The following is a 14,458-nucleotide window of genomic DNA, read 5'->3' as shown; positions in this document are numbered from 1 at the left end:
CAACCCTCTTCAACCCCCCCCCACTACTCATACTTGCACCAGCCCACCTTTCTGTCAATAGTTGCTTATATTTCACCTGAACTTCCTCCTCAGGTATTAATGCCTGTAATTTTGCTAGCAAGACTTGATCCTATAGTTGAGAAGAAATCATTTGTCTTGTTGGCTGTTGCCAAAGGTTGGAGTTGTGGTTTGTTATGTTTAGTTAGGATGTTGTTTCTAGTTTTGTTCAGTTTTTGATTGTCCAGGAACTGAGAATGTTTTCCAGGTCTTTTTTTTTTTATATCTCCTCTCATTTTGGTGAATCTATTAAAATATTAAGTTGCTTGGATTTCCTTGTGAGTTTAACGAGAATTGAATTATAGTTTTTACTTAGTTCTGTAGTTATTAAGGCCCACCTATATTGTTTTTAATTTTGATGTTTATCTATGAATCGAAGGATGCTATTTATAAGTAATGGGGAACCTAGTCTTTTAGTAGTAATCTGTTTAGTTTTTATGGGACAATGTTTGTTATACAGTCTGTGTATTTTTTGTAGAAAAATTTCTATCCTTTCGTCAGTACCTCTGTCTGTCGCAAATTCTGCAGGCCAGTCAGTTGAACTTAATGCTTCAGGGAAGTTATTCATTGATGACACATCATGGAGTCCAAATGAGATCTTATATTCCATTGGTTGCTTAGGAATGTTAGTTAAGAGGAAGGTGGGGTAGGGGTCAGTAGTGTTCATGAATATCCCAGATTTAAGGGGAGCTAAAATATTTGTCCATATGTATGGGCAATTATGGATGCACTCATCTCAGTTAATCATGTTGGTTTATTTATAACTGGTATGAGTAGTGAATTATTCATGTTATTAATGAATTCAATTACTGGTTGGTCATCTGCTAGGCCAAGGTTAATGTTGAAACATCAGCCAGTAGTATCTAATGTTTATTCATTTGCTTGTTTGTTATTAGGGCTTTTAGGGTGTCACTAAAATTTGGGGTATTAGTATTAGGCATCCTGTAGGTAGCACCAAATATTATCGAAGTCTTTTATTTTTTGCAGAGAAGTTAGCAAATATGTATTCACCATGTTCATCTCTGAAGCATGTGGTGTTACAACACAATTGTTCATTAGAACAGTAGATGGCAATCCCTTAAAGAACAAAAAGGCACAATACTGTGAATGGAACAATACACAAATAACCCGCATGTGGGAGAGTGGAGCTTATGATGTTTCGGTCCGACTTGGATCGTTCACAAAATCACTCTAACAAAAAGGAGAGAGAGTATATATATATATATATATATATATATATATCCTAGGTAGTAGGTTGGTAGACAGCAACCGCCCAGGGAGGTACTACCGTCCTGCCAAGTGAGTGTAAAACGTAAGCCTGTAATTGTTTTACACGATGGTAGGATTGCTGGTGTTTTTTCTGTCTCATAAATATGCAAGGTTTCAGGTACGTCTTGCTACTTCTGCTTACACTTAGGTCACACTACACATACATGTACAAGCATATGTATACACACCCCTCTGGGTTTTCTTCTAGTTTCTTACTAGCTCTTGTTCTTGTTTATTTCCTCTTATCTCCATGGGGAAGTGGAACAGAATTCTTCCTCCGTAAGCTATGCGTGTTGTAAGAGGCGACTAAAATGCCAGGAGCAAGGGGCTAGTAACCCCTTCTCCTGTATATATTACTAAATGTGAAAGGAGAAACTTTTGTTTTTCCTTTTGGGCCACCCCGCCTCGGTGGGATACGGCTGGTGTGTTGAAAGAAAGAAAGATATATATATATACATATATATATATATATATATATATATATATATATATATATATATATACATATATATATATATATATATATATATATATATATAATTTTTTTTTTTTTTTTTTTTTTTTTTTTTAATAATATATATATATATATATATATATGTATGTATGTATGTATGTAAGCTGGCAGGGATGGGACAAGAGGTGGGAAGAGTAATAGAAGTAGAGGTAAAGCCATTTGGCTTGGCTTGCAGTTGTGAATTGCTGTGTATCCTGGTAGTGTGTAGGTGTGTGTTGCTGTAGGACTCTTACAGATTTGCTATAGAACCCTGAAAAAAAGTACCTTATGATGTGCTGGGCTTTAAATCCAAAAAACTGGAGCTACCCTCCATTTCCTTGGATCGAATTCAGTTACCTCCCATTCCATAGACACTAATAATAAATGGTAGTTAGGGAAGGCACAAATAAGGGAAATTGTACATCTGACAAAATTACAGCAGGAAGCTGAAACACCAACACTTACGACCCTGTTGAGAGTATGCAAAAAAAAAAAAAAATCTAGTCAAGTGGTTACCTAATAAATAGACTATGGAGAGAAGCTTGCAGCAAGCAACACACAGTTGATGTTGCTTGAGTGTTTCCGTATGCTGCTTGGAGGACAGATGGAAGTACAGTGGAACTTCGATATGCGACCTTAATTCATTCCAGAAGGCCTTTCGAGTGCCGCTCCGTTTGAGTATCGAATGAGTTCTTTCCAACCAATTTTCTGTTTGGTTGGCTGTTATCACTAATCTTCGTAGGCCCCATGGTGACTTATTTATACAAATAGTACAAAAAAACACCAAAAAATGCAAAGAAACCCGAAATAGTTTGCAACGAAGTTCTGGAAGGTCATATTTGTTTGGTCGAGTGCTGAGCTTTGTTTGAGTAGGGAGCTGGTCGTATACCAAGGTTCCACTGCAGCAAATTTGAAGATGGGCAGATGGAGTTACAGCTTCTGGAAGCTACAAATCCAACAGCTGTCCATCAGTATCAGTATCTTCTGGGAGATTATATTATTAGTGATGGTTACCAAAGGGCAATTTGGCAAGGAAAAATGGCTCTAGCATGGCAAATTAAAGGAGACCATTCTGGACAACTGGCACAGGTGTCATCTCTTGGTCATAGCTGAAGTAGATTACATACCTTGATTAGTAGTAGTAGTAGCACACAAAGTGCATCCAGTTAGGCTGAATATGGAAAATTACTCCCATGTCAGTTAATGTTAATATGGTTTGAAGTACTATACATTGCAAAGCAATGGTCCAAGTCGGACTGAGACGTCGTCGTAAGCTTCTTTCCTATATGCGGGTTGTGTATTTATTAAGGAATATTTCTTTCCACGCTTCCCTTGCAGGTTGTAACCGTGCAGTAAAATGATAGCCTTCAAGTATGTCAAGTAAGTGGTCTTTATTTTGCCTCAGTCTTACCTGTATCTGTAACATTATTACTTTTATCCATAACATTATTTCATGTATCTATAACATTATTACTTGTATCTATGGTATTATCTTCATCTGTAACATTATTACCTGTATCTATGACATTATCACTTGTTATAGATATAGGTAATAATGTTATAAATTCAACTTGCCAACAATTCCAGGAACAGCTTTTGATAACTGAACACTGTCTGGAAAATCTTCCAGCTCCTGCCCTCAACATCTTGCTCCTGGGGGATTTCAAACTAAGGCACCTAAGATGGGGGAATGTAGCAAATACTAATGCTGTAGCAGAGATAATATAATATCTTTATTTACTACAAGTACATGTACAAGGTATACAGACCTAGCTGACATCAATGACATACTACTATATAGGAAGCTGCCTGTTATGCAGAGCATTTCGGGCAAATTATATAAATTTTGTCCCAGGATGCGACCCACACAAGTCGACTAACTCCTAGGTACCCATTTTACTTATGGGAGCATAGACAACTGGTGTAAAGAAGCAGAGAATAAACTGGACCTCATCTTCACTAACAATGATCTAACACGAAATATTACCACATCAAAAAAAATATACTCAGATCACAACATAATAGAGGTTCAGACATGTATGTGCGAGGCCCCAGACCAACAAAATGTTTATCGACTGACTCCTTCGATTTATCGGACCTTCGCTCTCCTCTGACTATGCTTCCGGCCTCTCCCTCTACGGTGCGGCAATTTTCAAATCGCCGACCCGTTCCACGTCAGACCGGCTCTGGTCCCACGCCTAAACGCCAATGACAATTACCTGCTGATGATACTTCTCCACCTTCTCGTTCTTCTCAGAAACGATCGACACGTCCTTCACTACCTTTCCACGCTCAGTTTCAGACTGAACAATGGACTAAATTCTTCACTTTACGACCAACTTCCTCTACTGCCTATCTTTCTGACCATAGTATTGGCAAGGCACTCCTACGCCATGTTGGTAAAGATATTTCTTTTCATGCTCTTAAGAGTGGTACTCGCATCATTACCGTACAGAATGCTACCCAGGCTCATGAGCTCTCTCGTCTTTCCCATATCGATACTGTTCCTGTCACTCTTGAAAAACATCATTCCCTCAATTCTTGTAGTGGTACCGTCATTCTGCCCCATACCATAGTTCAACAAAATTTCCAGACATGTGGCACTGACATTCTTGAACAGCTGGAACTCCAAGATCTCCCAATCCTCAAGGTAGACACTTACGGTCTTCCTGCCCGTGGGCGGAGACGATACCCTAGCAATGTGGCTCGTTTAACTTTTGACAGCCGAGAACTCCCATCCTCAGTTTATATAGCAGGACATCGGTTACAAGTTCGAAAGGTGATCCCTACACCCCAACAGTGTAGAAATTGCTGGCGATTTGGCCATCCAGCGAAATATTGCAGATCTATCGCCGAATGCCCAGTCTGTGGTGCCGATGACCATTCTATAATACGTCTTGCAATCGATCTCCCTCTTGCCTTAACTGTCATGAGGCTCACCCTTCGTACTCTCGCCGTTGTCAGGTCTATTTAAACGAGCGGGAAATCCGTTACCTCAAAGAGACAGAAGGTCTCCCTTATGCCATGGCAGTTTCTCATCTCCGCCTCCAAGGGAGACTCCCACGTGTTTCTTATTCCCGTGTTTCAAAACGTCCCCCCACTTCTGGTATCCCATCTTCTACACCCACCTCTGTGGTTACCTCTCCCATAATCACTCCTGTATCTAATCCTTTTGCTGTCCTCGGCTCAGACGTCCCTACTTCAATGCCTCAGTCTAATCTCGCTTCTTCGAGTTCTCTCTCACAAGCCTCAGTATCGACGAGACCTCGTACGACACCTCCCAATCGTCCCTCTACTTCTCAAAAGTCAAAAAAAGGTCCGTTAACACCTCCTACCCATCTTCCACCTCCTCATTTTACCCTCCCTGTCTCTGTCCCTGGTTCTTCCCCTCTCACTGGCTCAGTTACAAGTGTAGAGGTTCACCCTCCTCCTCGTACTGTACCTTCCTCCCCTGTTCCCTCCCAAGTTTCTTCCTCTTCTGCCACCTCCCAGGTTCCTGCCTCTTCTGTCCCCTGCCACACTTCTCCAGTTCCCTCCACCCTTTCGCCCCCCCCCCTACCTTGGTACAGTCCAATACAGTTCCAATCTTTACTCATCCTCCCCCTACCATTCCCAATATTGTCTCCCATACGACATCTCTGAATTCCGAAACACTTGAAGCAATCTCTGAATATATTGCAGAGACCAAACCATCAATGGACACTGATCCACCTTCCGCTCTTTCTCTCTCCTCTGCTCCATCTGCGCAACTCCTTTCTTCACAGCGCACCGTTCCTTCGCTGCTTGAACGTTTTCCACTGCCTCCGCATGTGGACTTTTCTAACCCTTCTAGTCCATAGGAACCCTTACCTGCGGATTTCAAGTATCTTTATCATTGCCAATCATGGCCTATTTACAGTGGAATATACGCGGCCTCAGGGGTAATTGGGGTGAGCTTCAGATGTTACTCTCCCAGTTTGCCCCTATTGGTGTTTGCTTACAGGAACCAAAATTACACTCTGCTGTTATTTCTCACATCTCAGGCTATAATTTATTGTATTCTTCAGATCCTTTACCTGATGGGACCTTTAATGAAAGTGCCCTTCTTCTCCGCACTGATATTCCGTACCATCAGCTATTTGTTCATACTTCGCTGCATTACACAGCAGCCCGTATCCACTTACATAGGTGGTATACGCTCTGTTCTTTATATCTCTCTCCTTCTCGGGCATTATCTATTCCGGATTTTGCCTTCCTTGTTTTGTCATTACTGCCACCGATTCTGTTACTTGGTGATTTTAATGCCCACCATTTCCTCTGGGGGGGGGTCTCACTGTGATTCCCGTGGAATTCAGTTAGAGGCTTTTCTTGCCACCCACCCCCTCCATGTTTTAAATACAGGTACTCACACCCATTTTGATCCTCGGACTCATACTCTCTCTTGCATCGATCTCTCAGTCTGCTCTTCCTCCGCCGCATTAGACTTCACTTGGTCTGTTCTCCCGTACTTACATGACAGTGATCATTTCCCAATCTTTCTTACTTCCCCTTCATATTCGCCACCTCTTCGCACCCCACGCTGGCAATTTAATCGGGCAAATTGGAACCTTTACTCACACCTGACTGTTTTTAAAGAGGTTCCTTCTTCATCCTCCATTGATGAGCTTTTACACCTCTTCTCGTCCTCCGTTTTCACTGCAGCTTCTCATTCTATACCCCAAACTTCGGGCAGGCATTCTCAGAAATGCGTGCCTTGGTGGTCTCCTGCTTGTGCTTGTGCAGTACGTTTGAAACGCGCTGCATGGGGCAGGTACCGGTACAATAGAACCACAGAGCGACTCCTTGATTTTAAACAGAAGCGTGCGATCGCTCGCCGTGTCATCCGTGATGCTAAACGCACTTGCTGGCGAGATTATGTCTCCACCATCACCTCTGCTTCCTCTATGAGCGCAGTCTGGAAAAAAGTACGAAAACTGAGTGGTAAATATTCTCCTGACCCGGCTCCTGTTCTGCGGGTTGCCGGTGTTGATATAGCAAACCCACTAGATGTTGCCAATGAAATTGGCAATCATCTGGTCCGTATTTCTCACGGACTCCATCTATGCCCCTCATTTCTTTCCTCAAAGTCTGCCAGAGAGTTAGCACCCTTGGACTTTTCTTCTCTCAGAGAAGAACAGTATAATGTGCCTTTTACACTTCAAGAACTGGAGGCAACACTCTCAGCTTGTCGATCATCGGCAGCTGGGCCCGACGACATTCATATTCATATGCTACAACATTTACATCAGTCAACTCTTGCAGTCCTATTACGCCTTTACAATCTTATTTGGTCACAAGGAGTTCTTCCACAGCTTTGGAAATCCGCCATTGTTCTCCCTTTCCGCAAACCAGGCACTACGGGACATGAAACCTCCCACTATCGTCCCATTGCTCTTACCAGTGCAGTTTGCAAAGTAATGGAACGCCTAGTAAATAGACGTTTAGTGTGGTATTTAGAGACACACAACAGTCTCTCCACTCGTCAATATGGCTTTCGTAAGGGACGTTCTACCATAGACCCCTTACTACGCTTGGATACGTATGTTCGTAATGCCTTTGCGAATAACCACTCAGTTATTGCCATATTTTTTGACCTTGAGAAGGCATATGACACAACCTGGAGGTATAATATTTTAGCCCAAGCCCACTCCTTAGGCCTTTGAGGCAATCTACCATCCTTCCTTAAGAACTTTTTAACTGACAGGCATTTCCGTGTTCGGGTTAATAATGTGCTCTCCCCGGACTTTATCCAAGCTGAAGGTGTCCCCCAGGGATGTGTTCTGAGCACAACACTTTTTCTCCTTGCTATTAATGATTTGGCCTCTAGTCTTCCATCAAATATTTGGTCATCACTCTATGTTGATGACTTCGCTATTGCCTGTGCAGGCGCTGACTGTCACCTCATTACAGTTTCTCTCCAACATGCAGTCGACCGTGTTTCCAATTGGGCCACCACACGTGGGTTTAAATTTTCCAGCACTAAAACCTACCAAATTACTTTCACTAGACTCTCTGTCATCTCCGATCATCCTTTGTACCTCTATGGCTCCCGTATCCCTGAACGTGATACAGTCAAGTTTCTGGGCCTCCTCTTTGATCGTAGGTTATCCTGGAAACCTCACATTACCTCTCTGAAGGCAACTTGTCACAGCCGGCTGAACCTTCTTAAAACCCTTGCTCATCTTTCATGGGGAGCTGATCGTCGAACCCTCCTTCGCCTACATTCCACCCTTATTTTATCGAAACTTGATTATTGTGACCAGATCTATTCAGCGGCATCTCCTGCTACTCTCTCTAGCCTTAACCCCATTCATCACCAAGGATTACGTTTATGCCTTGGTGCTTTTCGCTCTTCCCCTGTCGAGAGCCTCTATGCAGAAGCGAACGTTCCATCCTTATCTGATCGCCGTGATGCCCATTGCCTTCGCTACTATGTACGCTCTCATGATCTCCGCAATCCTTCCATTTATAGAATGGTCACGGATATTAGTAGACATTCTTTATTTGTTCGCCGCCCGTTTACTCCGTCCCTTCTCTCTTCGCCTTCATTCGCTCTTGTCTTCTCTTCAACTACCACCTTTCTATGTACATGTAGCATCTCACTTTTCCCTACCCCCCTGGGAAGTTCCAGCTGTTCGAGTCTGTTCTTTCTCCCTCCCTTGCTCGAAAGCCCAACTGTCTACGGTCGCTTCCCGCTCTCTTTTTCTTGACCACTTTCACTGTCATTCTCATGCCATTGCTGTGTACACAGATGGCTCTAAGTCTTCTGACGGCGTAGGATTCGCAGCAGTGTTTCCGGACAGCGTCGTACAAGGGCATTTACTATCTTCGGCTAGTATTTTTACTGCTGAATTATATGCCATCCTTACAGCACTTATCCGTATTGCATCTATGCCTGTGTCATCATTTGTGGTTGCCTCAGACTCCCTTAGTGCTTTACAGGCTATACAAAAATTTGATACACCTCACCCCTTAGTCCTCCGTATCCAACTTTGGCTACGCCGCATCTTTACCAAGCATAAAGATATTGTTTTTTGTTGGGTCCCTGGTCATGTTGACGTACAGGGCAATGAACAGGCAGACACTGCTGCGCGGTCAGCAGTACATGACCTACCAGTTTCTTATAGAGGTATTCCATTTACGGACTATTTTGCTGCAATATCTTCCCACCTTCACACCCGTTGGCAACAACGTTGGTCTACTATGCTCGGCAACAAAGTTCAATCTATTAAACCGAGTATAGGTTACTGGCCGTCTTCTTATCACCAGTGTCGAGGTTGGGAGACTACTCTCTCCCGTCTTCGCATTGGCCATATTCGTCTTACTCATGGATATCTCATGGAGAGGCGTCTTGCTCCTCTCTGTGAGAATTGCCAAGCTCCATTATCAGTCAGCCACATTCTTTTGGACTGCCCACTTTATCAACGAGCACGCAGAATTTACCTCTGTCGTTGTCTTCGCTCCGCTGCTCTCTCTTTACCTTCCCTTCTCGCTGATGGACCCACCTTTCATCCGGACTCTCTCATTGACTTTTTGACAACAACTGACTTACTTCACAAATTCTGATACCTTCAGCCCTTTCTACTTCAATCTCTTGCTACCCTCTACCCCCGTACTATCCCCTGCTCCGCTGTTTTTTGTAACCTGCTGATCATCCCTCCTCCCTTCTGCCATCCAATACCCTCGCTTCCTTCCCTACCCTGCAGCGCTGTATAGCCCTTGTGGCTTAGCGCTTCTTTTTGATTATAATAATAATTTAAACGTATAAGAGAAAATTTTAGAAAGTAAATTCGAAATTCGAACTCAAGGCATTTAGGCAGCTTCCAGAAGTCAACTTTACTCTCGACGCTTTAGACCAGTGGTTCCCAAACTTTTTCCGGCTGCCGCCCACTTGTCTCCCAGGCCACATCCTCAGCGTCCCATCATCCCCCACCCCCAACATACACACATATCAACACATCTCTTTATTGGTATTAGATTTACTGCAAATTGAAGATAAATCTATTACTATAAAAAAGAGTATTTCTCAAATAAAAATTAACATACTAAACCAATTTTTTAACTCTATGAAAGGGTAAATTTACTTCTCTTCTGTAACTACAGTGTCTTCACCATTTTAATGAGATGGATGTGCTTGGTGCAGGAACATCAGCTTCTCAACATCAATCTTGAAGGCACTAAGAAGTCTTAGATCCCCAAGTTTAGTAACTTTGTTTGCTTGGAAAAATTAGCGGCTGCACTGATGTCTCTCTTTACTAATTATGTTAAAAAGTAATAAAATATATCTTGACTTTGTTCCACAGTGCAGTGGTCACAGTGTAGTGGTCACAGTGTAGTGGTCAGTGTAGTGGTCACAGTGTAGGGTAGTGGTCACAGTGTAGGGTAGTGGTCACAGTGTAGTGTAGTGGTCACAGTGTAGGGTAGTGGTCACTGTAGTGGTCACAGTGTAGGGTAGTGGTCGCAATGTAGTGGTCACAGTGTGTAGTGGTCACAGTGTAGTGGTCACAGTGTAGAGTAGTGGTCACAGTGTGGTCACAGTGTAGGGTAGTGGTCAATGTAGTGGTCACTGCGTAGTGGTCACAGTGTAGTGGTCAGTGTAGTGGTCACAGTGTAGGGTAGTGGTCACAGTGTAGTGGTCAGTGTAGTGGTCACAGTGTAGTGGTCAGTGTAGGGTAGTGGTCACAGTGCAGGGTAGTGGTCACAGTGTACTGTAGTGGTCACAGTGTAGTGGTCATTGTAGTGGTCACATTGTAGGGTAGTGGTCACAGTGTAGGGTAGTGGTCACAGTGTAGTGGTCAGTGTAGTGGTCACAGTGTAATGGTCAGTGTAGGGTAGTGGTCACAGTGCAGGGTAGTGGTCACAGTGTACTGTAGTGGTCACAGTGTAGGGTAGTGGTCAGTGTAGGGTAGTGGTCACAGTGTAGGGTAGTGGTCACAGTGTAGAGTAGTGGTCACAGTGTAGGGTAGTGGTCACAGTGTAGGGTAGTGGTCACAGTGTAGGGTAGTGGTCACAGTGTAGGGTAGTGGTCACAGTGTAGAGTAGTGGTCACAGTGCAGGGTAGTGGTCACAGTGTAGAGTTGTCACAGTGCAGGGTAGTGGTCACAGTGCAGGGTAGTGGTCACAGTGTAGGGTAGTGGTCACAGTGTAGGGTAGTGGTCACAGTGTAGGGTAGTGGTCACAGTGCAGGATAGTGGTCACAGTGCAGGGTAGTGGTCACAGTGTAGGGTAGTGGTCACAGTGTATAGTGGTCACAGTGTAGGATAGTGGTCACAGTGTTGGGTAGTGGTCACAGTGCAGGGTAGTGGTCACAGTGTAGAGTAGTGGTCACAGTGTAGTCACCTAGGGTAGTGGTCACAGTGTAGGGTAGTGGTCACAGTGTAGGGTAGTGGTCACAGTGTAGGGTAGTGGTCACAGTGTAGGGTAGTGGTCACAGTGTAGGGTAGTGGTCACAGTGTAGGGTAGTGGTCACAGTGTAGGGTAGTGGTCACAGTGTAGGGTAGTGGTCACAGTGTAGGGTAGTGGTCACAGTGTAGGGTAGTGGTCACAGTGTAGGGTAGTGGTCACAGTGTAGGGTAGTGGTCACAGTGTAGGGTAGTGGTCACAGTGTAGGGTAGTGGTCACAGTGTAGGGTAGTGGTCACAGTGTAGGGTAGTGGTCACAGTGTAGGGTAGTGGTCACAGTGTAGAGTAGTGGTCACAGTGCAGGGTAGTGGTCACAGTGTAGAGTAGTTGTCACAGTGCAGGGTAGTGGTCATAGTGCAGGGTAGTGGTCACAGTGTAGGGTAGTGGTCACAGTGTAGGGTAGTGGTCACAGTGTAGGATAGTGGTCACAGTGCAGGATAGTGGTCACAGTGCAGGGTAGTGGTCACAGTGTAGTGTAGGGGTCACAGTGTATAGTGGTCCCAGTGTAGGATAGTGGTCACAGTGTTGGGTAGTGGTCACAGTGCAGGGTAGTGGTCACAGTGTAGAGTAGTGGTCACAGTGTAGTCACATTGTAGGGTAGTGGTCACAGTGTAGGGTAGTGGTCACAGTGCAGGGTAGTGGTCACAGTGTAGGGTAGGGGTCACAGTGTAGGGTAGTAGTCACGGTGTACGGTAGTGGTCACAGTGCAGGGTAGTGGTCACAGTGTAGAGTAGTCACATTGTAGGGTAGTGGTCACAGTGCAGGGTAGTGGTCACAGTGCAGGGTAGTGGTCACAGTGTAGGGTAGTGGTCACAGTGTAGGGTAGTGGTCACAGTGCAGGGTAGTGGTCACAGTGTAGGGTAGTGGTCACAGTGTAGGGTAGTGGTCACAGTGTAGGGTAGTGGTCACAGTGTAGGGTAGTGGTCACAGTGCTGGGTAGTGGTCACAGTGTAGGGTAGTGGTCACAGTGTAGGGTAGTGGTCACAGTGTAGGGTAGTGGTCACAGTGTAGGGTAGTGGTCACAGTGCAGGGTAGTGGTCACAGTGTAGGGTAGTGGTCACAGTGTAGGGTAGTGGTCACAGTGTAGGGTAGTGGTCACAGTGTAGGGTAGTGGTCACAGTGTAGGGTAGTGGTCACAGTGCAGGGTAGTGGTCACAGTGTAGGGTAGTGGTCACAGTGTAGGGTAGTGGTCTCAGTGCAGGATAGTGGTCACAGTGCAGGGTAGTGGTCAGTGTAGGGTAGTGGTCACAGTACAGGGTAGTGGTCACAGTGTAGAGTAGTCACAGTGTAGGGTAGTGGTCACAGTGCAGGGTAGTGGTCACAGTGCAGGGTAGTGGTCACAGTGTAGGGTAGTGGTCACAGTGTAGGGTAGTGGTCACAGTGTAGGGTAGTGGTCACAGTGTAGGGTAGTGGTCACAGTGCAGGGTAGTGGTCACAGTGTAGGGTAGTGGTCACAGTGTAGGGTAGTGGTCACAGTGTAGGGTAGTGGTCACAGTGTAGGGTAGTGGTCACAGTGTAGGGTAGTGGTCACAGTGCAGGGTAGTGGTCACAGTGTAGGGTAGTGGTCACAGTGTAGGGTAGTGGTCACAGTGTAGGGTAGTGGTCACAGTGCAGGGTAGTGGTCACAGTGTAGGGTAGTGGTCACAGTGTAGGGTAGTGGTCACAGTGTAGGGTAGTGGTCACAGTGTAGGGTAGTGGTCACAGTGTAGGGTAGTGGTCACAGTGTAGGGTAGTGGTCACAGTGTAGGGTAGTGGTCACAGTGTAGGGTAGTGGTCACAGTGTAGGGTAGTGGTCACAGTGCAGGGTAGTGGTCACAGTGTAGGGTAGTGGTCACAGTGCAGGGTAGTGGTCACAGTGTAGGGTAGTGGTCACAGTGTAGGGTAGTGGTCACAGTGTAGGGTAGTGGTCACAGTGTAGGGTAGTGGTCACAGTGTAGGGTAGTGGTCACAGTGTAGGGTAGTGGTCACAGTGTAGGGTAGTGGTCACAGTGCAGGGTAGTGGTCACAGTGTGTAGTGGTCACAGTGGTCACAGTGTAGGGTAGTGGTCACGGTGTAGGGTAGTGGTCACAGTGTAGGGTAGTGGTCACAGTGTAGGGTAGTGGTCACAGTGTAGGGTAGTGGTCACAGTGTAGGGTAGTGGTCACAGTGCAGGGTAGTGGTCACAGTGTAGGGTAGTGGTCACAGTGTAGGGTAGTGGTCACAGTGCAGGGTAGTGGTCACAGTGTAGGGTAGTGGTCACAGTGTAGGGTAGTGGTCACAGTGTAGGGTAGTGGTCACAGTGTAGGGTAGTGGTCACAGTGTAGGGTAGTGGTCACAGTGTAGGGTAGTGGTCACAGTGTAGGGTAGTGGTCACAGTGTAGGGTAGTGGTCACAGTGTAGGGTAGTGGTCACAGTGTAGGGTAGTGGTCACAGTGTAGGGTAGTGGTCACAGTGTAGGGTAGTGGTCACAGTGTAGGGTAGTGGTCACAGTGTAGGGTAGTGGTTACAGTGTAGGGTAGTGGTTACAGTGTAGGGTAGTAAGTGGTCACAGTGTAGGGTAGTGGTCACAGTGTAGGGTAGTGGTCACAGTGGAGGGTAGTGGTAACAGTGCAGGGTAGTGGTCACTGAGTAGGGTAGTGGTCACAGTGTAGGGTAGTGGTCACAGTGTGGTCACAGTGCAGGGTAGTGGTCACAGTGTAGGGTAGTGGTCACAGTGCAGGGTAGTGGTCACAGTGTAGGGTAGTGGTCACAGTGTAGGGTAGTGGTCAGAGTGTAGGGTAGTGGTCAGAGTGTAGGGTAGTGGTCAGAGTGTAGGGTAGTGGTCAGAGTGTAGGGTAGTGGTCAGAGTGTAGGGTAGTGGTCACAGTGTAGGGTAGTGGTCACAGTAGGATAGTGGTCACAGTGTAGGGTAGTGGTCAAAGTGTAGGGTAGTGGTCACAGTGCAGGGTAGTGGTCACAGTGCAGGGTAGTGGTCACAGTGCAGGGTAGTGGTCACAGTGTAGGGTAGGGGTCACAGTGTAGGGTAGTGGTCACCGTGTAGGGTAGTGGTTACAGTGCAGGGTAGTGGTTACAGTGCAGGGTAGTGGTCACAGTGTAGGGTAGTGGTCACAGTGTAGGGTAGTGGTCACAGTGCAGGGTAGTGGTCACAGTGTAGGGTAGTGGTCACAGTAGGGTAGTGGTCACAGTGTAGGTTAGTGGTCGCAGTGTAGGGTAGTGGTCACAGTGTACTGTAGTTGTCAC

At 45.7% G+C, this 14,458-nt stretch overlaps 1 protein-coding gene across 6 annotated transcripts in view; it reads left to right on the top strand.

Moving 5' to 3' along the window:
* Window positions 1-14,458, top strand: part of LOC128695927 (uncharacterized) — a 131,951-nt gene that overhangs the window by 12,612 nt on the left and 104,881 nt on the right. For 5 of the 6 annotated variants that reach the window (XM_070093112.1, XM_070093113.1, XM_070093111.1 and 2 more), the window contains exon 2: window positions 3,158-3,199. The exons of the other annotated variant lie outside the window; for it this stretch is intronic. Coding sequence is in view for 4 of the 5 variants with exons in the window: in XM_070093113.1 (XP_069949214.1) it covers window positions 3,177-3,199 (23 nt within the window). In the remaining variant the exon portion in view is untranslated. The remainder of the gene's footprint in view (window positions 1-3,157; window positions 3,200-14,458) is intronic. 6 annotated transcript variants of the gene reach the window in all.

This window comes from Cherax quadricarinatus, chromosome 41 (genome assembly GCF_038502225.1).
Source record: "Cherax quadricarinatus isolate ZL_2023a chromosome 41, ASM3850222v1, whole genome shotgun sequence".
NCBI lineage: Eukaryota > Metazoa > Arthropoda > Malacostraca > Decapoda > Parastacidae > Cherax > Cherax quadricarinatus.
This window is presented reverse-complemented; position numbering and strand designations above follow the sequence as displayed.